Source organism: Mustela putorius, unplaced genomic scaffold (genome assembly GCF_011764305.1).
Source record: "Mustela putorius furo isolate JIRA1106 unplaced genomic scaffold, ASM1176430v1.1 tig00000281_pilon_pilon_pilon, whole genome shotgun sequence".
Taxonomy (NCBI): domain Eukaryota; kingdom Metazoa; phylum Chordata; class Mammalia; order Carnivora; family Mustelidae; genus Mustela; species Mustela putorius.
In genome coordinates, this window is record NW_025421343.1 from 19,444,641 (window position 1) to 19,469,452 (window position 24,812).

The window sequence follows — 24,812 nt, forward strand, 5'->3', positions numbered from 1 at the left end:
CTTGGGCTGAGACTTCAGGCGAGGGAAGGGATGACAGGGTCCTTCTCTGGGGCAGTCGCGCAGGCAGCGGCTGCGGGAAGCCGGACACCGGGCGTCATGTATTACAAGTTTAGTGGCTTCACGCAGAAGTTGACCGGAACATGGGCTTCCGACGCCTATAGCCCGCAGGTACCGGTAGCGCCGGGCTGTCTCGGACAGGAGCGACCGCCCGAGCCTCTGCGCTAGGAAGTCGTGAGGCCAGAGGCGGCTGGGGTTTTTGCCTGCGGCTCGGTTTGGCTCGCCCCGCACGTCCCGGCCCCTCTCCATGTCTGCTTACAGCGGCCGTAGAGCCGCTCATTCTGTAGCTGCTTCCCCAGCTGGGCTGGTCCGGCGCGGAAGTTGGGCCTGGCACTTAGCTGGGGTCAAGGTGACCTCCGAGGTCGTTGCTTCTGGGTCGTGGGGTGACTTGTGGGGTCGGCGTGGCCCAGAGTGTGACCTGGCAAGAGTCTGAAGTTCGGCTTTGTCCTATTTTTTTTTTTTTTCCGCAGATTTTACTGTTATCCCCACTTCTTAGACCCAAAGATCACAAGTAGGCAGAGGAGGGAGGCAGAGAGAGAGGAGCACCGAAGCAGGCTCCCATGCGGAGAGGGCTATATGATCCGATTGGGGGACTCGATCTCAGGACCCTGAGATCATGATCTGGGCCGAACGTGCAGAGGCCTTAAAACCCTCTGAGCTAGAAAACGGCGACCCCGGCTTTGTCCTAAAAATTTAAGGATTTCGCTCATTTTTTGGTCTCCGCAGTGCTCTACTGTTATCCCCACTTCTTAGCCCAAAGAGCTAACATCAAAGCACGACCATTTTGGAGATTTATTTATTTATTTTTATTTAAGTCATTTTTTTTAAAGATTTTATTGATTTAGAATTTGGGGGGGACAGACAGGGATCTTTCACATGTTCATTTGAATCTGGGCAATTACGTGCAACGACCTTAAACGCTTCTCAGCTAGAAATCGTTGACTGCAGCTATTTGAGTCTAAAAAGTAATCTGATTTCATCATTTTGTTGGTTGGGAATTTCGGACTCAGTTGTAGACTCTTAGTAAGAGCTAACATCCTGGCTTTACCATTTTATTTTTATGACCTTTATCAGGTTACTTAATTTTTTGTGAGCTTAGTTTCATCTAGGGCAGCTTTAGTACAGGTTAAATGAAGTGTCTTGTCACGTCATTAGTAGTCTTTGGCAGGTGTTTGGTACTGGCAGGTGATAGGTAGCTAATTCTTCAGAAGTTGAGTGCGAGATACCATCATGTTCGTTCCTGTCCTCAGAAGTGTGGGGACGGTTGGTGAAATACGCAGTTGGTGAAATATTCAAGCTGGAATCGAATAGTAAAGATCCCAGGTGGGATGCTCTGTTGTTACCTCCTCCCTTCCGGGGGACACAGTAACTTGCCCAAGCGGGGATGATGTTTAAAGAGATTTCAGGGTCGCCTTGGTGGCTCAGTTGGTTAAGTGTCTGACTTCAGCTCAGGTCGTGATCTCGGGGTCCTGGGATCGAGTCCGGAATCGGGTTCCCTGCTCAGTGAGGAGTCTTCTCCCTCTCTCCACCCCACCCTTTCCGCTCATGCTCTTGCTCTCTGTCTTCCTCAAATAAAATCTTTTTAAAAAGCGATTTTAGTCTAAGATTAGATGTGCTGTTAATATTAACTAGAATAAGCGTGTCTGGGTGGCTCAGTCATTTGAATGTCTGGCTTCAGCTCAGGTCAAGATCTCAGGACCCGGGGATCCAGTCATCCAGCCCTGCTCTCTGCTCAGTAGGGTGACGGCTTCTCCCTTCCCCTCTGCCTGCTGCTCCCCCTGCTTGTGCTCTTTCTCTCTGTGTGCCATATAAATAAATCTCTAAAAAGAATTAAGATAGGGCAGGTTTTGGGGATTCGGGAGGCAGGGTCCAGGTTTATGAATGTTGAACTTGTGATGATGTCATGTCAGGTAGTTGGATTTAGGAGTATGGAATTTAATAGGTTTGGGTGTCTTCAGGCTATAGTTGGTAGTAGAAGCTGTGGTGGGGAGATCACCCAGGGAGCATATAGGGAAGAAAGGTGGGAATGTGATTAGACTACAGAAACATGAAGGGGAGGGTAGAGGAGGAACATTTATCAAAAGAACAAACCAGGGGGCGCCTGGGTGGCTCAGTGGGTTAAAGCCTCTGCCTTCAGCTCAGGTCATGATCCCAGGGTCCTGGGATCAAGCCCCACATTGGGCTCTCTGCTCTGCAGGGAGCCTGCTTCCTCCTCTCTCTCTCTCTCTCTCTCTCTGCCTGCCTCTCTGCCTACTTGTGATCTCTGTCTGTCAAATAAATAAATAAAATCTTTAAAAAAAAAAAAAAAAGAACAAACCAGGATTAGAAGGGAAACCAGTGTGGTGTCACTGAAGCCAAGTTGGTAATGAGCTTAAAGAAGAAGTTGTCAACAGTGATTTATTTCTTTTGCAGATTACAGGGGAATAGCTATTTCTGTCATACTTATTTCTGGAGAAGAAGCGTATTTTTCAGTGCACTGATCATAAATATTTCAGTTTAATGAGTTTTGACCAATGCATACACAGTAACCCATACCCCTCTTAACATATAGGACATTCCATCATCCCCAGGAAGTTCCCTTCTCTATCCCTGTCCACCTTCCTCTTGTGACTCTTTTTTATTTATTTATTTATTTTTTATTTGAGAGAGAGCATGAGCGAGGAGAAGGTCAGAGGGAGAAGCAGACTCCCCGTGGAGTTGGGAGCCCGATGCGGGACTCGATCCCGGGACTCCGGGATCATGACCTGAGCCGAAAGCAGTCGTCCAACCAACTGAGCCACCCAGACGTCCCCCTCTTGTGACTCTTATAAATAAACTGTTTTTGAATTTCAGTACCACACAGTACTCTTGTGTAGGGCCTTTTTCCCCCCATCTGTATTTTTGAGGTTCATTCATGTTACGTGTATTAGTAGCTCCTTTTATTGCTGTGTAGGATTTCATTGTGTGACTATATCACAACTGATTTGTTTTTGTGGTTGTAGATGTTCTTTTATTTTTTACATATTTGTCAGAGAGCACAAGCAGGAAGAGAGGCAAGCATAGGGAGAAACAGCCTCCCTGTTGAGCAAGGAGCTCGATCCAAACTTGATCCCCTACCTGAGCCGAAGGCAGACATTTAACTGACTAAGCCACCCAGGCGGCCTGTAGATGTTTTTTGAATAGAATTTTAGCAAAATCTAGGTTTTGCGATTAGCAAGGAAGTAAAATTTTTGACTGAAACTAACATATATTGAAATTAAATTGGCTCCCAGAGCAGAGATTATCCTGGTACAGGTAGGGCATTCAGATTTCTTGTGCCTCTTAAATAGTATTTTTCTTGAGAATCTTCTTAGTTACTTAAGATTGTATTTCTCTTGAGAATCTTCTTAGTTACTTAAGATTTCTAATTCTGCGTTGAAAGAAGTGATGTGTAGGTTTTATATGTAGATTTCGGAGTGCTTGTGTCAGGCATCCCCCCCAAACCAGGTGTTTTGGCTTTGGCAGTTAGGAGTACTTCAGTTTTTCCTTTCTTGGAAACATTAGCACCCTGTAAAATGTAGATGTTTACAACTTCCAGTGTTATATAAAGTAAATAACCTAATATGCATTAAATAACCTGATATGGAAAAACTAGTTTCCGAACAATGATACAGGTAGGTATTTATAAATCAACTTGATGGCAAGTAATTCTATTTTCTAGTGGTTGATTGAAAAGCATTTTCCTTATCTTTTTGTGTCCTATGTCAAAGTAAATTGAGGCTAATAAACACATGAAAAGAGGCTCAACATCCCTTGTGAGGGAAATGCAAATCAAAACAACAGTGAGATATCACTTCACACCAGCTAAAAATCACAACAGGTGTTAGAATGTGGAGACACTGGAACCCTAGTATATTGCTGGTAGGAATGTAAAATGGTGCAGCCACTTTAGAAATAGTCTGGCAGTTTCTTAAAAAGGGAAACATTTCATTTTTTTTTTTTTTAAGATTTTATTTATTTATTTGACAGAGAGAAATCACAAGTAGATGGAGAGGCAGGTAGAGAGAGAGAGGGAAGCAGGCTCCCTGCCGAGCAGAGAGCCCGATGCGGGACTCGATCCCAGGACCCTGAGATCATGACCTGAGCCGAAGGCAGCGGCTTAATCCACTGAGCCACCCAGGCGCCCAAAAGGGAAAAATTTCTACCTTATGACTCAACAATTCTAGTTAAGAGGGCAAGATGACCTTCTAGGTAAAGGAAACTGAGAATGAAGGAGGGGAGGGGGCTGCAGGGGAATCATTGAATAGTAAGTTTAGCTGTGGTAGGTGGAGATAGATCACGAAGGGTCTAGGATGATAGGGCTTACTTTACAAACAGGAATTTACAAAGCATCTTGATGGAGAAAGTTGTGGTAGAGTCTTGTCCAGAGGTTGAAACTGAAAGACCCGCGGATCCCCTTACCCAAGAATCCAACACTGCCACTGGATGCAATCAGCAAGAGGTTCTTTATTGTTACGCAGGTACCGGCGGGTGGTCGGCAGCTCCAGCTAACCGAGCACACCAACCGGGAGTGAAGCAGGGTCTTTTATAGGAAGGTACAAACAAGTTTTGGGTGGGGCGCAACTGATTGGTGGATAGTTTGAACTTTTGAAAAAGGCATACCTGGAGTCTGCTGATTGGCTCTGGGGACCCGCGCGCGCGAAGGGAGAGGCGGGAGAGGGGAATAAGAAGGGGGAAGGGAGGAATGCCATCATGGCGTCTCTATTATTTCTATAAGCCAAGCGGTTACAGAAAGGCAAAAGAGCAATTAATAAGCAATTAATCACACAATTAATAACCTAGTCTTATATCTAAAGGCCAGCAGTTTACAGAAAAGCAAACAAGTGGTTTTAGTTATTCTATTTGTCTACTAAGGGAGGGGGCTTTCCAGGGAAGGGGTCTTTCAAAACAAGAGCATACTTCTCACCTTCAGTTTCGTGGAAGGTGTATGATGGAGGAGCAAGTATCATGACAGAGCTATGCTTGGAAAGATAATATGACTGGGAGAAACCGCTACCAGGGATGTCTGTTAAACCCATACAGTAGTTAAGCCCATACAGTAGGGTCTTCCAAGTGGGAAAGGAGTCCGGGGAATAAGGAATTAGTGACCAGTGAGGGAGATTGTGGGGGATGAGAAAGGAGGACTCCAGGATGACTGGGTAATGAGAGGATGGTGGTGCTTTCCTTATGATAAACAGGGAACTCCTGGATAGGTTTGTGAGAAACTGGGTGAATTTTGGACCTGCGGAGTGTGAGTGTGGTGATACCTTGCTGGCAGGTAGAAAGAACGAACTTGAGTTGCTGCAGACTGAAACTTGTTTCTAGTCCTAAATCAGAGTGAATTCAGATCAGTGCACTGAAAAATTCTATCATTTAAAATTTTTTTAAAAATTGTGTTTCTCTTATTTCTCCACTCTTCTCCTTCTCAAATCTAAAAGGTAGAAGAAGAGGGAAACTTGGGCCAGTCAACTTTGAAGGGAAAGAAATCAAGTTGACTTTTGTCTCTAAAAAATTTGGAGCAACTAGGGGCACCTGGCTGGCTCATTTGGTGAAGAGTGCGACTCTTTGATCTTAGGGTTCTGAATTTGAGCCCTGCATTGGGTGTAGAGGTTACTTAAAAATAAAATCTTTTTTTTTTTTTTTAATTTTATTTATTTCATAGAGAACACAAGTGGGGGGAAAGGGACAGAAGGAGAAGCAGACTCCCCACTGAGTGGGGAGCGGAATATGGGCTTGATCCCAGGACCCCAGAATCATGACCAGAGCTGAAGGCAGACACTACCATCTGAACCCTCCAGGTGCCCCTTAAAAATAAAATCTTAAAAAAATTTTTTTGGAGCAACTAAATTATACTGGGAAGAATTCAACTGCTAAATGTTGTTGCTATTGAATGGCTCTTAATTGTAGAGGTAGTGATTGTGTAAATAGCTCGGAGATTTGATATTAAAAAGCAAAACCTGTGATTTCCACTTGGTCTCCAGTCCACTATTTTAAGAACAGCATTCACTGGTTTTCTCATTTGTGGGAGGTGTGGGAGGCTCTGCCATCAACTGCTGATTTGATTTACATGACTTTAGTTCTGAAATATTTAAGTCTACGTTGTGGTGAAGCTATAGTTTATTTATACGTTCAACAGATATTTAAATGTGCTCTTCGCTTTTTTAAGTCTTGGGAAGTAAGAGCAGTGAACAAAACATGCCAAAATCCTGCCTTCGTGAGGCTTCCATTGCAGTAGGGGGAGACACAGTAAACAACGTAAAATTCAGTATGTTAGGTGCTTATAAGTGCTGTGGAGAAAAAAAAAAAAGACCAGGAATGGGTGATAGGTTGTTAGGAGGGTAAGGGGGAGGACATGCAGTTTGAAAGGATGTCTTGGGAATGTCTTGCTGAGAAGGTGACACAGGGGCAAAGACCTGAAGGAGGTGAGGGTGCAGCCATGTGGATACCCAGAGAAGAGCATTCTGGGTAGAGGGAACAGTGCCTGGTGCCTGGGAGGTTTAAGGGACTCGTCTAAGGGACTGGGGTAGAGAAAGGGGATGATGTAAGTGGTAGGGTGGGGGGGTTTGAGGGGTGCATCTCATGGTCCTGGAAGTCCCTGTAAGAACTTTGGGTTTTGCTCAGTGAGATAGGAGGCTTTTGGAGAGGTTTGCACTCAGTAGTGACATCTGTAGTCACCGGTTGCTGCATGATAGTAGGTGTGGAAATGGAGGGTGAGCAGTTGGGAGGCTCTTGTAAAAATCCAGGGGTTTGGACCAGAGTGTGGATTGGTGGAGATGGGTGAGAAGTGCTCAGATGCTGAGTGTGCTTTGAAGGTAGAGCCAAAAGGATTTGTGGTGTGTAAGCTGTATTAAAAATGATTCTAGGGGCGCCTGGGTGGCTCTGTGGGTTAAGCCGCTGCCTTTGGCTCAGGTCATGATCCCAGGGTCCTGGGATCGAGCCCCGCATAGGGCTCTCTGCTCAGCCGGGAGCCTGCTTCCTTCTCTCTCTCTCTACCTGCTTGTGATCTCTCTCTCTCAAATAAATAAATAAATCTTTACAAAAAAAAATGATTCTGGGCACATGGGTGGCTCAGTCTTTAAGCATCTGACTCTTTTTTTTTTTTTTTTAATTTTTTAATTTGACAGAGAAATCACAAGTAGATGGAGAGGCAGGCAGGAGAGAGAGAAAAAAAGCAGGCTCTGATTCTGAGCAGGGAGCCCGATGTGGGTGGCTCAGATCATGACCTGAGCCGAAGGCAGCGGCTTAGCCCACTGAGCCACCCAGGCGCCCAAGCATCTGACTCTTGATTTCGGCTTAGGTCATAATCTCAGAGTTGTGAGATTGAGCCGTATAGGGTTTCCCATACAGTGAATGAGATTTTCTTCCTGTCTCTCCCCATTCATGTGCACATGCATGTGCGCTCTCTCTCTCTCTCTCTCAAATAAATAAAATCTTAAAAAAAAAAAAAAAAAAGATTCCAAGGATTTGGGCCTGAGAACCTGGAAGGATGCTACTGTCAGTTATTGAGATGGGGGAGGCCCGTAATTCTATATTGGGACATCTGCAACCCTGGAGGGGCATGGAGAAGGGATTTGCTCTAGATACCTTCCTGTAAATACAGCTTCCTGGTCAAGCCCACTCTTGGGAGCCCCAGTGTCAGTCCTGTCTAGCTGCCTTGAAATATTGGAAGCACTGACTGCTCTAAAATTCTTAGGAAATTGGGGTTCCTGTGGGGGGCACTCAGTCATTAACCATCTGACTTTGGCTCAGGTCATGATCCTAGGATCCTGGGGATCGAGCCCCGCATCTGTCTCCCTGTTCGGGGGGAAGCCTGCTTCTCCCTATTCCACTTTCCCTGCTTGTATTTGTGCGCATGCGCACTCTCTCTCTGCCAAAGAAATCTTAAAAAAAAAAATTCTCAAGAAATTTAATGACAGATTGGTGAATATCCATTCCTTTTACTTGTGGGGCCAGGACAGCTGAGTTATTGATTGTATGGTATAATAAAAGTGGGTGGGTTTGAATCCATCTTTTGTATGGATCTCAGCTTTTTTTTTTTTTTTTAAAGATTTTATTTATTTATTTGACAGGCAGAGATTACAAGTAGGCAGAGAGGCAGGCAGAGAGAGAGAGAGGAGGAAGCAGGCTCCCTGCCAACCAGAGAGCCCGATGCGGGGCTGGATCCCAGGACCCTGGGATCATGACCTGAGCTGAAGGCAGAGGTTTTAACCCACTGAGCCACCCAGGCGCCCTTCAGCTTTGTTTTAATCGTCTGTAATTGAGTGGGGGGCACCTGGGTGGCCCAGTTGGTTAAGTGTCTGACTTTGCCCTGGGCCATGATCCCAGAGTCCCAGGATTGAGACCCTGCATCAGTCTCCCCCCTCAGCGAGGAGTCTGCTTCTCCCACTGACTGTCCCCCCTCATGCTTTCTCTCTCTCTCTCTGTCTCTCAAATAGTTTTAAAAAAAAAAAATCATCTGTAATATGGGATGATAATACCTCATTTACAGGGTTAATGAGAAGAGTAAGTTTATTTATGAAGATTATGGAGGGTCCTGAAAAGAAATGCTTATTATAAATGAAAGCAGAATGTAGACTTTTTTTTTTTTTAAGATTTTATCCATTTATTTGACAGCATAAGCAAGGGGAGTGACAGGCATAGGGAGAAGCAGCCTCTCCACTGAGCGGGGAGCCTGATGCTTAACTGACTGAGCTACCCAGGTGACCCTAGAATGTAGAATTTTATACCTGACTGTAAAGATGTTAAAATATGAAAAAAAGATTAGAGGAGAATATACAATTTATAATAGTTAATGGGATAAGATACTTAGATTATTGGTAACTTTACAATTCCATATTCAAAATACTAAACTTTTACAGTATTATAAATGGAAATGTGGAGTTATTTCAAACCATGAGGATGGTTGATACTCCTTTCTTCGTATGATACTGTTCAAAAACTGCTGTAGTTTTCAGTTACTTGATAGGTGAACAAACACTGAACGATTAGGTATAATCCTTTCTAAAAATGCTCTCACATTAGTTCTGTCAAAACAAGAATTTGACTTCAAACCATTTTCAGAGCTGCTTAGTAGAAAAATTTTTGCATTCAAAGGGAAATGATCCTTATAGGAGAAAATACAAAGCTCACAGAATAAAGGAGTGTTTTAAATTCTTCAGTTCAAAGAGCAGTACTTTCTGATGTTCTTATCTTGGTAGTTAGGGCCTCCCGGTCCCATCTCTAACTCCTTCTGAATCTGAATGTATTATATATTAAATTTAGACTAGCAGCTTACTCACGAAGCTTTCTTTTTAAATCACTTGTTGTCTTTAAGCAACAGTTGAGAAAGGGTAGTAGGGGCAGGTAGTAGAATACTTAAAAACCCAAGGCTCTCGACTTTAGAGGGCCCTGACTGTCGACACTAGACACCATTCTTTTTGCAATGCGATCTTAGTCAAGTTGCCCTCTCTGATCTAGTTTTCTCCTCTGTAAAATGGGTATAGTAACATCTTGGTAGGGTTGCTGGCAGGATTAAATGAGATGATGTTTGTCCAATACTTGACAGGATGTCAGGCATATAACAAAGTCTGAGTACATAATTAGTGGCTTTTATTTCAGAACATTAATAACCATAATGGCAGGGATTGTGTCTGTCCTAGTCATCGTGCATTTTCAGTATAGAGTAAGTCCTCAGTCATATATGCTGAGTGGGGGGATGCAGTGCAGAAAAGTCCACGGTTCATGCCCATTCATGGGACTGTGTCAAAGAAATAGAAATGATGTTTATTTTGTGGGGGGAGGTTAATTGAAATATAGTTGACTTACAATATTTTATTATATTTCAGGTGTATAACATAGTGATTCTATAATTATATACATTACAAAATGCTCACCACTGTAAGTATACTTAATCATCTGTCACCTTACAGCATTATTGACTATATTCTGTATGGTGTACTTTTTATCCTCCCGACTTACTTATTTTACAACTGGAAGTTGTATATTTTAATTTCCTTCACCTCCTTCCCTTATCCTCTCACCCTCTCCCCTCTGGGCCACTAGTTCTCTGTATTTATGGGTCTATTTTTTTTTTTTTTCTTTTAGGTTTTTTTTTTAAAGATTTTATTTATTTGACAGACAGAGATCATAAGCAAGCAGAGAGAGGAAGGGGAAGCAGGCTCCCCGCTGAGCAGAGAGCCCCATGCAGGACTTGATCCTAGGACCTTGGGATCATGACCTGAGCCGAAAGCAGAGGCTTTAACCCACTGAGTCACCCAGGCGCCCTATTTATATTTTTTGTTTTATTTTATAGATTCCACACGTAAGTGAGATATTAATGGTATTTGTTTTTTCTGTCTTATTTCACTTAGCATAATATCCTCTTGGTCCATGCAAGTTGTTGCCAGTGGCAATATCTTATTTTTGTGGCTGAGTTTTACTCCATTATGTGTATGTCTGTGTGTACACACACACCACATCTTCTTTATCCATTCATCTATCAATGTACACTTAATATTGCTTCCATATCTTGGCCATTGTAAATAATTCTGCAATAAACACAAGGGTGCACATCTTCTTGCATTGATATTTTTGTTTTCTTTGGGTAAATACCCAGAAGCAGAATTACTGGTTTGTTTGTGTTTGTTTTTTCAAATTACTGATTTGTATGGTATTTGTATTTTTTAAATTTTTTGAGGAACCTCCATACAACTTGCACCAGTTTATATTCCCATGAACAATGGGTGAGAGTTGCCTTTTCTCTCTATCCTCTATACCCTTGTTATTTCTTCACTTTTTTTTTTTTTTTTTTAAAGATCTTATTTATTTATTTGACAGAGAGAGATCACAAGCAGGCAGAGAGGCAGGCAGAGAGAGAGGAGGAAGCAGGCTCCCGGCTGAGCAGAGAGCCGATGTGGGGCTCGATCCCAGGACTCTGAGATCATGACCTGAGCTTAACCCACTGAGCCACCCAGGCGCCCCTATTTCTTCACTTTTTGATACTAACTATCCTTGGTTTTGATTTGCATTTCCCTGATACTTAGTGATGTTGAACATCTCTTCATGTGTCTGTTGGCCATCTGTAAGTCTGCTTTGGAAAATAAGTGTTCAAATCCTTTGTACATTTTTTTTTGGTAGAGTTGTATAAGTTCTTTATATATTTTGTATATTAACCTATTATTAGATATATCATTTGCACATAATCTTCTCCTAGTCAGTTGGTTGCCTTTTTGTTTTGTTGGTTTCCTTCACTGTGCAAAAGATTTTTTTTAATTGTTTTTTTTTTTTAAGATTTTATTTAGTTATTTGACAGACAAAGATCACAAGTAGGCAGAGAGACAGGGAGAGAGAGGGGGAAGCAGGTTCCCTGCGAAGCAGAGAACCTGATGCAGGGCTCTATCCCAGGACCCTGGGATCATGACCTGAGCCTAAGGCAGAGGCTTTAACCCACTGAGCCACCCAGGCGCCCCTGTGCAAAAGATTTTTTAGTTTGCTATAGTCCCAGTTGTTTATTTTTGCTTTCGTTTTCCTTAGCTGAAGAGACTGATTCAGAAAAATGTTGTTAAGGCTGATATCTAAGAGATTATGTATGTTTTTAGGAGTTTATGAATTCAAGTCTTACATTTGGGTTTTAATTCATTTGGAATTTATTTTTTGTGGGGTTTTGGGGTTTTTTTTGTTTTCAAATGATCCTTTAGTGAAGTATTTTCCTTTGTATTTCTTTTTTTCTTTTTTAAGATTTTATTTATTCATTTGACAGAGACACATAGAGAGAGGAACACAAGCAGGGGTAGTGGGGGAGAGAGAAGGGTTCCTGCCAAGCAGATAGCCTGATGCGGGGCTCAATCCCAGGACCCTGGGATCATGACCCGAGTTGAAGGCAAACCCTCAACTGACTGAGCCACCCAGGCGCCCTCCTTTTTAGTTCTTAACTAGCTGGGTGTTCCACTGCACCACTATTAATTTTTTTTTTTTTTGTCAAGAGGGTGGTGGCCATTATTTGACATTGCATCACAAGAGATGGGCAGTACCCAGAGAGAGAGAGAGAGGGGAAGAGGGCTCCCTGTGAGCAGAGAGCCCGATGTGGGACATCTGTCCCAGGAATGTTGATCATGACCTCAGCCGAAAGTCTCATTTAACCCAGGGGCGCCTGGGTGGCTCAGGGGCCCCCCCGCTGCACCATTATTAATGTCATCATGATGTCATGAGGGTCCTGGGATCGAGTCCCGCATCGGGCTCTCTGCTCAGCAGGGGGCCTGCTTCGATCTCTTTAATGGTTCCAGCCTCTCAGGTTCTTGTAATTTCTCTCTGTCAAATAAATAAATAAAATCTTAAAAAAAAAAAAAAAAGTCTCATTTCCACTGTGCTTAATGTTTTTCTGCTTCTGTCTCTTAGCTTTTCCTTGAGGGCTTTGATAATCAGGGCAGAGGCAGAAGGTACTATTTCATTCTGGGCCTAATTTGAATGATTACTTTCTCTGTAATCCCCAGACCCTTCCAGTCACCAGTTGCCTTGGCAATGTCACCAGCCTTTTTTGGAGACAGACCCACGGGGCCAGTCTTTGAGGCCAGGGGCCAGGGGCTGATGCGGCACCAATGTCCCCACTGGTGCTCCTTAAGTATACAGTATAGCTTTGATCTTGTTAGGGTCAAATTTAGGTGGTATGTTGGAGGTGGCTGGTGTTGGATGAACCCTGATTCAGGATGACACGAGACAGTTCACCTTTGTCTCCTCCTAGTCCAAAGCCCAAAGCTCCTTTTGTTTTATTTATTTATTCATTTATTTATTTATTTATTTATCGATTTTTTTATTTATTTGACACAGAGAGAGAAAGATCGCAAGTAGGCAGGTAGAGAGAGAGGAAGGGAAGCAGGCTCCCTGCTGAGCAGAGAGCTCCCTGCTGAGCAGAGAGCCCCGATGCGGGTCTCCATCCCAGGACCCTGGGATCAGAACCTGAGCTGAAGGCAGAGGATTAACCCACTGAGCCACTCAGGCGCCCCCAAAGCTCCTTTTTAAAAAAAACTTTTTAAAAAAATAATCTCTGTACTCAACATGGGGCTTGAACTCAGAACCCTGAGATCAAAAGTTACACGCTCTGCTGACTCAACCAGCCAGGTGCCCTGAGTTTCGTTTCATTTCTTTTTTATTTTATTTTTGTGTCTTATTTTAATTAATTAAGTAATTTAGAGAGAAAGCGGTGGGTGGGAGGGGAAGGAGAGAGAATCTAGAGGAGACTCCACACTGAACGCAGAGCCTGATATGGGGCTGGATCCCACGACTGCAAGTTCCTGACCTGAGCCAAAACCAAGAGTTGGATGCTCAGCGACTGAGCCACCCAGCACTTCCGGTTTCATTCTTCTGCGTGTAGTTGTCCAGTTCTACCAGCACCATTTATTGAGGAGATTGTCTTTTCCCCATTGTCTATTTTTGTTTCCTTTGTTGTAGATTAATTGATCATAAAAATAATGGTTTTATTTCTGGGCTCTCTGTTCCATTGGTCTCTGTTTTTGTGCTAGTACTGTACTGTTTCAGTTATTATAGTTTTTGGTATATCTTGAAATCTGGGATTATGATACCCTCAGCCTTGTTCTTTTTCAGTATTGCTTTGGCTCTTTGGGACCTTTGATTCCATACAAATTTTAGGATTATTTTTTCTTATTTTGTGAAAAATGCTGTTGGTATTTGATAGGGATTGTATTGGATCTGTAGGCTGCTTTGGGTAGTGAAGTTTTAACAATATTAATTCTTGGGGCGCCTGGGTGGCTCAGCGGGTTAAATCCTCTGCCTTCGGCTCAGGTCACTATCCCAGAGTCCTGGGATGGAGCCCCGCATCGGGCTCTCTGCTCTGTGGGGAGCCTGCTCCGCCCCCCACCTGTCTCTCTGCCTACTTGTGATCTCTGTCTGCCAAATAAATAAAATCTTAAAAAAAAACAAACTATTAATTCTTCCAGTTAATGAGCATGGTGTATCTTTCCATTTATTTGTGTCTTCGGTTTCTTTCATTATTGTCTTAAGAGTTTTCAGAGTACAGGTTTTTCACCTCCTTGGTTAAATTTATTCCTTAGGTATTTCGTTTTTTTGTAGTTGTAAATGGAGTTGTTTTCTGAATTTCTCCTTTTCCTACTTCACTATTAGTATATCGAAATGCAACAGGTTTTTGTATATTTTGTATCCTGCGACTTTACCGAATTCATGTATTCTAATAATTTTTTGGTGGAGTCTTTAGGGTTTTTTTTTTTAAAAGATTTTATTTATATATTTGACAGACAGAGATCATGAGTAGGCAGAGAGGCAGAGAGAGAGAGGGAGAAGCAGGCTCCCTGCCGAGCAGAGAGCCCGATGCGGGGCTCGATCCCAGGACCCTGAGATCATGACTGGAGCTAAAGGCAGAGACTTAACCCACCGAGCCACCCAGGTGCCCCTTTAGGGTTTTTTTTTTTTTTTTTTTTTTAAAGATTTATTTATTTATTTATTTGACAGAGAGAAATCACAAGTAGATGGAGAAGCAGGCAGAGAGAGAGAGAGAGGGGGAAGCAGGCTCCCTGCCAAGCAGAGAGCCCGATGCGGGACTCGATCCCAGGACCCTGAGATCATGACCTGAGCCGAAGGCAGCGGCTTAACCCACTGAGCCACCCAGGCGCCCCCTTTAGGGTTTTTTTATATGTAGTATCATGTCGGCTGGAAATACTGAAAGTTTACTTATTATCGAGGATGCCCTTTATTTCTTTTTTTTCTTAGTCTGATTGCTGTGGCTAGGACTTCCATTACTGTGTTGAGTAAGAGTGGGGAGAAGGGACATTCTTGTTTTGTTACTTTTGATCTTAGATAAAAAGCTTTCACTTTTCACCATTGAGTATGATGTTAGCTGGTGGATTTATCATATATGGTCTTTATTATATTGAGGTATGTTCCTTCTAAACCCACTTTGTTGAGACTTTTTATTATAAATGGATGTTGAATTTTGTGAAATATTTTTTCTTCATTTGTTGAGGTGATCGTGTGATTTTTATCCTCATTTTGTTAATGTATATCCTGTTGATTGATTTGTGGATATTGAACCATTCTTGCATCCTGGAATAAGTCCCGCTTGATCGTGTTTTGATCTTTTTAATGTATTGTTGAATTCAGTTTGCTAAATTGAGTATTGCTAATTGTTGAGTATTTTTTGCATTTGTGTTCATCAGAGATACCGAGCTGTCATTTTCTTTTTTTATTTGGTTTTAGTATCAGGGTAATGCTGGTCTTGTAGAATGAATTTGGAAGAATTTCTTCCTCTTCTAGTTTTTTGAATCCTTTGAGAATAACAGGTATTAACTCTTCTTTAAATGTTTGATAGGAGGTACTACCTATGAAGTCATGTAGACCTGGATGTTTATTTGTTGGGAGGTTTTTTTTTTTTTTTTTTTAAAGATTTTATTTATTTATTTGACAGAGAGACAGAGAGGGAACACAAACGGGGAGAGGGAGAAGCAGGCTTCTTGCTGATCAGGGAGCCTGGTGTGGTTCTCTATCCCAGAACTCCAGGATCATGGCCCATGCCGAAGGAAGACGCTTCGCAGTTGAGCCACCCAGGCGCCCCTGTTGGAGTTTTTTGATTACAGATGCACTTTTTCTACTAGTAATTGGTCTGCTCAGATTTGCTATTTCTTCCTGATTCAGTCTTTGAAGATTGCGTGTTTCTAGAAATTTATCCATTTCTTCTATGTTGTTCAACCTGTTGGCATATACTTTTCATAGTAGTCTCTTACAATCCTTTATATTTCTGTGGTGTTAGTTGCAACTTGTTTTTAATTTGCGATTTTGTTTGAGCTCTTTTTTTCTTTTCTTTTTTTTTTTTTTTTTTAAAGATTTTATTTATTTGTCAGAGAGAGAGAGGGAGAGAGAGCAAGCACAGGCAGACAGAATGGCAGGCAGAGGGAGAAGCAGGCTCCCTGCCGAGCAAGGAGCCCGATGCGGGACTCGATCCCAGGACGCTGGGATCATGACCTGAGCCGAAGGCAGTCGCTTAACCAACTGAGCCACCCAGGCGTCCCGAGCTCTTTTTTTCTTAATAAGTCTGCTAAAGGTTTAGCAATTTTGTTAATCTTTGTTATTTCCTTCTTTCTACTAACTTTGCTCTCCATTTTTTTTTCTTGTTCCTATGGGTATAAAGTTAGGGTTGTTGAGATTGTGTTAAGGTTGTTGACATTGTTCTTATTTCTTGAGGTAGGCCTGTGTTACTTTAAACTTCCTTTTAGGACTGCTTTTGCTGTATCCCAAAGATTTTGAACCATTGTTTCCATTTTCATTTCTCCGTGTATCTTTAAAAATTCCTCTTTGTGGGGCGCCTGGGTGGCTCAGTGGTTAAAGCCTCTGCCTTTGGCTCAGGTCATGATCCCAGGGTCTTGGGATAGAGCCCCACATGAGGCTCTCTGCTCAGTGGGGAACCTGCTTCCTCCTCTCTCTCTTTCTCTCTGCCTGCCTCTCCTGCCTACTTGGGATCTCTGTCAAATAAATAAATAAAATCTTAAAAAAAAAATAAAATTTCCTCTTCGAGTTCTTCCTTGATCCGTGGATTGTTTAAGAGCATGTTGTTTAGCCTCCCATGTGTTTGTGGTCTTTTCCAGGTTTGTTTTTCTTTTGTTTGTTTGTTTGTTTGTTTGTTTTGCTGTAATTGAGTTCTAGGTTCATAGTGCTGTGAATGGAGAAGATGCTGCATCTTAAATTTATTGAGACTTGTTTTGTGGCCTAACATGTAATCTGTCCTGGAGAATGTTCCAGATGCACTTGAAAAGTATATATATTCTGCTGCTCATGGATGGACTGTTCTGTACATATCTAGGTCTATGTGGTCTGATGTTATTTAAAGCCACTATTACCTTATTGATTTTATGTCTGGATTCTCTATCCATTGATATAAGTGGGGTGTTAAAGCCTCCCACTATTATTGTATTACTGTCAGTTTCTCCCTTTGTGTCTGTTAATATTTGCTTTGTATATTTAGGTGCTCCTGTGTTGGGTGCATAGATATTTATAGTTGTTGTAACCTCTTGTTGGATTATTCCCTTTATATAGTGCCCTTCTTTGTTTCTTGTTACAGTCTTTGTTTTAAAGACCAATTTGTCTAATAAAAGTTTTAAAGACTTTCTTATTTGTCATTTGTGTGGAAAATTTTTCTTACTATCCCTTCACTTTTCTGTACCTTAGCCTCTTCCATATAGATGTGTTTTTTTATTCTTTGAATCACCCTTGCCTTTTTTTTTGTAAGATTTTTAAAATTTTTATTTGTCAGAGCCTTCAAGAGTGCACAGAGGGGGAGTACCTGAAGGGAGAGCCGGCTTAACAAGGCAACTGATGTGGGACCAATCCCATAGACCTGAGCCAAAGGCAGACAGACACCCAATGACTGAGCCACCCAGGTGTCCCTGAATTACCCTTGTCTTTTGACTGGAGCATTTTGACCATTTACTTACTTACTTAATTAATTTATTAAATAGGGTCCACACCTAGCCAGGGGCCCAGTGTGGGCCTCAAACTCATGACCCTAAGATAAGACCTGAGCTGAGATCAAGAGTTGAACGCATAACTCACTGAGCCACTCAAGTGCCCCATTTTTTTTTTAAAGACGATTTACATTTAAAGTAATAATGTACAGGTGATATTTTGTTAATTGCTTTCTGGTGGTTTTTGTCATTTTTTTCTCCTCTCTTCCCTTGTAATTGATGCCTTGTGTTTTTCTAGGATTCCTTTCTATTTTCTTGTGGATTTATTATAAGTTTTTGGTTTCTGGTTAGCTCAAGTTTCATATGTAGCATCTTAAGGATATAGCAGTCTATATTAAGCTTATGGTTGCTTAAGTTCAAACACATTCTAAAATCGCTATTAAATCCTCTCATGTATGTATATGTATATGATGTCATATTTACATCTTTATTTTGTGACTCTCAAGAAATTTTATAGGTAATTGATTTTACTCATCTTTTAACTTTCATACTAGTTTTATAAGTGATTGATTTATTATCTTTATTATATGTTTGCTCTTACCAGTGAAATTTTTTTGTTTTGTAATTTTCTTCTAGCTACGGCCTTTTCTTTTTGGCTAAAAGTCCCCTTAACGTTTCTTCTAATTTGTGTTGTGCTGGGGCAGCCTCGGTGGGATGTTTGGAGCTGAGGCAGGTGCATGTGGTGGAGGATTCCTCGGGCCGGCTGCCGCTGGTGTGGGCGGGGCCCACCGGCGGGGCTGGGGGCCGCAGGCCTGCTAGCGAGCCGGCTCCCATCTGCACTATCAAGGCAGAGGGGGAACGTAAACAATGGTGCTTGCTAGCACCTTCTAACCAGAGACAGAGTTCCAGCAGTTCTCCCACCATTTTGCAGTTGTTCTAGCATTAGTATATGAGGTTTTCTTCACTTATAGTCTGTTTGCCTTTTATTTTATTTTACTTTTTTAAGATTTTATTTACTTGAGAGAAAGAGAGTGAGAGAGCACGACAGCGAGGAGGGTCAGAGGGAGAAGCTGACTCCTGGCTGAGCAGGGAGCCCTACCAGGGACTCCAGCCTGGAACTCCAGGATTATGACCTGAGCCAAAGGCAGTCGCTTAAGCCAATTGAACTACCCAGGCGCCCTCTATTTGCCTTTTAAACTGATTGGGGATTTTTTTTTGCCCCCCCCCCCCCCCCCGCTGGGTGTGAATCTGTGTGTGGGCCTCCCAGTGCTGTCCCTCCCCACTGCAGTTCTAGCATCAGGTGCGGTTCCTGTTGTTACTGTGTCTCTGTTTCCTACCGTTCTCTGTGTGGTCCCTCTATCCTTTGCTATGCAGAAGCTGTTCAGTCAGCCTTTAGTTCTTCTTCAGGCGGAATTACTCTCTGTGTGTAGGTGTAGATTTTGTGTATTCCTGGAGGAAGTGAATTCAGGGTCTTTCTGTGCTGCTCTCTTGGACCGGAACAAGTTTGCTTTAATGCCTTTTAGTTTCCCCGTTGATCTTAATGCTTGCCTGGTGGGAGTATCATTGAAGCTTTCAATATATGATTTTTAGACTAGGTCTTGTCAGTTATAAGTAAGTTTTTATGTCTTTGAGGAGATTAAGGACCAGGGGTCTGACAATTCTGTTAATTTGAGCAAAGGATTTTCTCTCTCATCTGTAAAATGAAAGAGGCTGAGCTTGAACTCTGCTTCCTAACTTTAAATTTTATTTTTTCTAGATAGAATATAAAAGGATGCAATTTTATTGGTGTGTAACTCTTAGGTCCTATCTTTTAGAATTTAATATAAAAGGATGCAATTTTATTTGTGTAAGGTTTTTCCGGCGAGATAAACACAACACCAGGCAAAGTGGGTGTAAGGCAAGGTTTATTAAAGGTTCTCTCCGGTGAAGTTTCAGGGCCCAGGTGAAGGGGAGCCGAGAAAGTTGCACCGGGAGGAGGTGGGCACCCTCGGGCGAGGTTCCGCAACTCTGGAAAGCAGAGTGGGGGAAGTCGCGCCCAAGGCAGGGAGGAGGGGGCTTTTAAGGGGTCTTGGGGAAAGCTCAGGGGTCTTTTGGCAAGTTTCCCTTATTTGGATATCCCTCCTGCTCATCGGGATCCCATTGGTCCACAGGAGCCCGGGGCGGGGGTCTCAGATTCCTGCTTGGTCCTTTGTTCTCCTGTCCGAGCTCAGGTCTTGTGGCGAGAACTTTCGCCATCTTTGGTAGCCCTTCCTGCCAGCTCAACAATTCGTTTGTAACTCTTAGCTCCTCTCTTAGTCTTCAGGTTATTTTGGAGAACCATCTATAAGCCTGCCACGGTGGCTTTACTCTATCAGATAGAAAACCAGAGTTCCCCCGAGGTACTTCTTTTTTGTTTTAATAACTTTATCAAGATACAATTCACATCCCATACATTCAGTCATTTAAAGGGTATAACTCAGTACTTTGTAGTGTATTGATGGATATTGTGCAACCATTACCACATTGATTTTAGAGCATTTTTGTCACTTCCAGAAGAAACCTATACCCTGCAGTTATTACCCCCCTGTTGGTCACCTCCCACCCTATGCTGATCTACTTTCTGTCTGTGTAGATTTTCCTATTCTGGACTTGCATATGAATGGGCTCATCGGGGTCTTTCTGACTAGCTTCTCTTACTCGGCATGTTTTTAAGGGTTATCCTTATTGTGGCCTGTGACAGTACTTGATTTATCTCCCCCTTTAGGTTATTTTTAAGCCTGTGTTCCTGTCTGTGTGGCCCAGGGAGCTGCTAATGGCAGACTTGTGTTGACACCCAGTGTCATTGAGTGGATATTGCTGACTGTGTGCTGTGTGCCCGCGGCAGGTGTGCTGCTTTAGGCACACAGTGTCTCCTGCCGTCTTTTCAGGGCTAGCTCCCAGTGCTTTTAGATACATGTCACAGATGAGAACACTAAATTTCCTTTGTTTTTACTGTGTCTGTTTAACTTACAGGTTTATTAATGCCAAAAGGTTCAGTTACTCTAATTGTTTTGTATTCTGGTCCTGAAAGACAGGTCTCTTACCATTACAGGCTCCTCCAGATTGAGAGATTTTTTTACTGTGTGTCCGCACACATTCTGCTGTCTGCTCTGGAGTTAGAGAGAACATGTTAGTACATTAGCTCACCCAGAGGAGAAAAGAGACAGCTGGGTCTCTTTGGAAATCTAACCAAAAGTTCATAAAGATTTAAAATGATTTACTGATTTGATAGGAAGATAGACATAATAGTTATTTCTGGAAGCCCAGATTGGGTTTTTGTGGTTGTTTGCTTCCCCTTCTCCCCCACCCCTATCTTAATGGCAGGGAATTCTTCTCGATGGGGTTTGCTGTGGGAAAGTGAACTAAGGTATTTTGTTGAAAGTTTAAGGACTTTAAATCTTAAAATTAAAGGCCTTGTAATGCGGACTCAGAGAGCCTTTCCTTCCTTCTTGTGTGGTTGAATTACTGCCTCCAGGATTCCAGACAGCCTGCTTGTTGAAAGGTTGTTCATAAGCCCCAGGCATGCTTTCAACTTGACATTTTCCTTTTTCCTACAGGGATTAAGGCCTTTGGTTTCCACAGAAGCACCACCTATCATATTTGCCACACCAACCAAACTGAGTTCTGATTTTCCTGTATATGATTATGCTGGGAAAAACAAAGTTCCCGAGCTGCAGAAGTTTTTCCAGGTGAGAGAAGACACTAAAATGGACACTAGAGAATAAGTTCTTATTTCGGCCATGAGTTTTCTTCTAGTTATTTTTTGCTTGCTTGATATTAAAATTCATTGCACTATTAGAAGTAGGGGAGGCTTTCTTGGGTTTGCTGATCAACAGAGAGAAGCCAAAATTGCATTTTAGAATGTTATTAACGATAATCTACATACAGATAACTGAGAGGTCAGTGACCCTGCATCTCAGGTGCCGTGGGGGCGGCACTGGGCTCCTCCTGTTGCAGCCTCAGAAATGTACGCAGATTCAGGACCGGTTTGGGGACTTTTGGTCAGTTGAATCCCTTTTTAATCCAATAAGTAAGACTTGATTGGGCAACTGGGGTCTTGAGTTACTATGGGGGAGGGAGTTTGGAGACTGCAGAATAATGGATTCAGCATTTTTATTTTATTTTATTTTATTTTTTTTTTTTTTCAAGATTTTATTTATTTATTTGACAGAGATCACAAGTAGGCAGAGAGGCAGGCAGAGAGAGAGAGAGAGAGAGAGAGAGGAGGAAGCAGGCTCCCTGCTGAGCAGAGAGCCCGATGCGGGACTCGATCCCAGGACCCTGAGCATGACCTGAAAATGGCCACCCAGGCGCCCCGGATTGCATTTTTAAACGTATTAATACTGGAAAGAACTGCCATGGACTTGAGCGTATTAATTGACCCAGTGTGCTCAGACATCACTGGCTAACGAACAGAGGTCAGACTAAATGTAGGACATTTCTTGTGCCTGTGGTTATTTGACTGTGGATTACCTTTGCATTTAAAAGAAATCCACCAATGCTGCTTTCCTAATTGAGCAAGATACAGTAAATTATTATATGTGCTGCCGAAGCGAGCACAAGATACAGTAAATTATTTTGAAACATGGAATTTGTTGCATGTGTGTTCCTGAGGCTCCATTTTGGAGAATGGCTTTGGCCTTACAGGCTGTGGCTGCGTTTATAAGAAAACGTATCCTGCTCTTTCTGTCCGCATTCTAATGGGTTAGGGTTTTTTCCACTGCAGTGTGTTGATGGATTAGTTCTAAAGTAGAGACATTGGTTCTTTATTAGCCTAAACTGTAAAATCTTTTTATTATTAACCATGTCCTTGATAATTCTTGCTTCCCAGAAATCCGATGGTGTGCCCATCCACCTGAAACGAGGCCTGCCTGACCAAATGCTTTACCGGACCACCATGGCGCTGACGCTGGGGGGGACCATCTACTGCCTGATTGCGCTCTACATGGCTTCGCAGCCCAGAAACAAATGACTTTAGGCTGCAGAGGACTGGTTTGCTTTTTGGCATAAACCCTTTGAATTTTCATTTTTCACTGCTCTGTAAACATTTTCTTTTTTACTTGAATGGTTTACTTAACATTTTCCCAGAGAAATAGGAAGATATTAAGGCAGTATTTTGGTTTATGAAATGCACATGGTCCGTCAGAGCTCATTGGACAGTTAAAACTATTGCTTAAAGAAATACTGCTGCTCCTTGGGCTCCTGATTTCCCTGGAGGTTCTAGAGGGAGGCTGCACACAGGCTCATCGACAGCAGTCTGTGCCGAGGTCCTTAGGGACTCAGAGTGGTGTTTTTGAGCATGGGGTACAGAGGCCTTTCTGGATTTGGATGTGATTGAGGAAGGAAGAGAGAAACCAAGGCGAGGAGTATGGAACGGAGGTTTATGCTAGTAGACACCTTGGGGGTTTTTCCTTCTTGCAGTAAAATGTTAAAAATTATTTGCAGCCTGACTCTGTTCATTGGACAGTTTGTTTCCAAGGGTTATTTGCCTCACCTCAGATCTTTAGTGAAATTTTATGTGTAATTGTTTGTATTTATTCCACCTCGGGAACAGAAGACACCTGTTGAGTGTTGTACTTTAGACCGGTGTGTTTTATTAATGCAGCTGTGACACAAAGTCTCCTTTACCTTTTCAAAATGTTATGGCTTTAAATTATGACTTATTTTGATTGTGGAATAAATACATGAATGAAAAATCTCAATTTTGAAGTCCTTTTGAATGACCTTTCAGACTACTTTCAGGATACCAGAGGCATCTTTTTTTTTTTTTTTTTTTTTAAAGATTTTTCTTTATTTGACAGAGAGAGATCACAAGTAGGCAGAGAGGCAGGCAGAGAAGCAGGGGAAGCAGGCTTCCTGCTGAGCAGAGAGCCCGATATGGGGCAGGATCCCAGGACCTGAGATCATGACCTGAGCCAAAGGCAGAGGCTTAACCCACTGAGCCATCCAGGTGCCCCTACCAGAGGCATCTTAAACCCGAGTCTCATTTCTTTCTTTTTAGTTAGACACCAGATAATCTTTACAGAATGGTTCCTCAAAGTCATGTAATAGGCTAATGGCATATTAATGATTACCATATGGTTTTTTTTTTTTTTTAAAAAGATTTTATTTATTTATTTGACAGAGAGAAATCACAAGTAGACGGAGAGGCAGGCAGAGAGAGAGGAAGGGAAGCAGGCTCCCTGCCGAGCAGAGAGCCCGATTCGGGACTTGATCCCAGGACCCTGAGATCATGACCTGAGCTGAAGGCAGCGGCTTAACCCACTGAGCCACCCAGGCGCCCCCCATATGGTTCCTTTTAAGAAAGCAATTCGCCCCTTAGTGAAATGTGCCTGTAACACACAGTTCATTTAGACATTAATTTCCTGTGCTGTCACATTGGTAGACTTCACATCCGTATATTCTATGAAAGCTGAGAAAAGGTGGGATTTTATTATATATAAAGTGGTAGTCTGTGACCTTTTGCTGAGGGTAAAATAAACACCCAGCAGCATCCTCACAGGCTGGCAGGCTCTTACTTGTCTGTACAGATCTAAACTTTATTCTTCTCTGGTATTTCCTCCAAGTTTTTATTTTGAAAAACTTCAGACTACAGAAGGATCATAAGAGGAGCACAGTACACACCTGTGTACTGTGTGTACCTTCACTGAGCAATAGATTTGCGTTTTCTTGTTCCCTTACAAGTGCAGGGACATGTAATGAATGTCTGTAAACGCACATTTGTTCTTTGCTGAATCAATTAAGATTAAGCTATGGAATTATGATAATTCAGCCATAAAAACTGTAGGCAGTACCTTTAAGAATAAGGACATTTTCCTTTGTAACCGTAATACAGTTGTCACACTCCATTTAACATTGATAACAATACTATAATATATATTCTGTATTTAAATTTCCCTAGGCATCCCAACAATGTGTCCTTTATAGTTGTGTTTTTTAAAATGACAGCCTTAATTGGAATATAATTCACACACCATAGAACTCACCTATTTCATTTTATCTTTTTTTTTAAACGATTTATTTATTTTAGGGAGAGAGTGTGTACGCATGGGTGAGGAAGGGCGGAGGGAGAGGGACAGTCTGCTCAAGCAGACTCCCTGCTGAGTGCAGAGCCCCCATTCGGGGCTCGATCTCCCCACCCTGAGAGTTGACCCAAGCTGAACTTGAAAGTCAGACGTTCAACTGACGTAGCCCCCCCCAGGTGCCCCTACAATTCACCTATTTAAAGTGTATAGTTCAGTGGTTTTTACTGTATACAGAGTTGTGCAACCATCACCACAATCACTTTTAAAACATCTCCTTACCCTAAGAGAAGGTTCTGTCCTGTTAAGTCATTTCCCC

General features: G+C 42.4%; 1 protein-coding gene across 1 annotated transcript; it reads left to right on the forward strand.

The window, feature by feature from the left end:
• On the forward strand, positions 1-23,173 carry LOC101672219 (cytochrome c oxidase subunit 7A-related protein, mitochondrial). Its single transcript, XM_004770922.3, has 3 exons — positions 1-168; positions 21,029-21,160; positions 22,303-23,173. Exons 1-3 carry the CDS (start codon positions 31-33, stop codon positions 22,441-22,443), a joined length of 411 nt encoding a protein of 136 aa, XP_004770979.1. The 5' UTR covers positions 1-30; the 3' UTR covers positions 22,444-23,173.
• Positions 23,174-24,812: the final 1,639 nt, after the last annotated feature.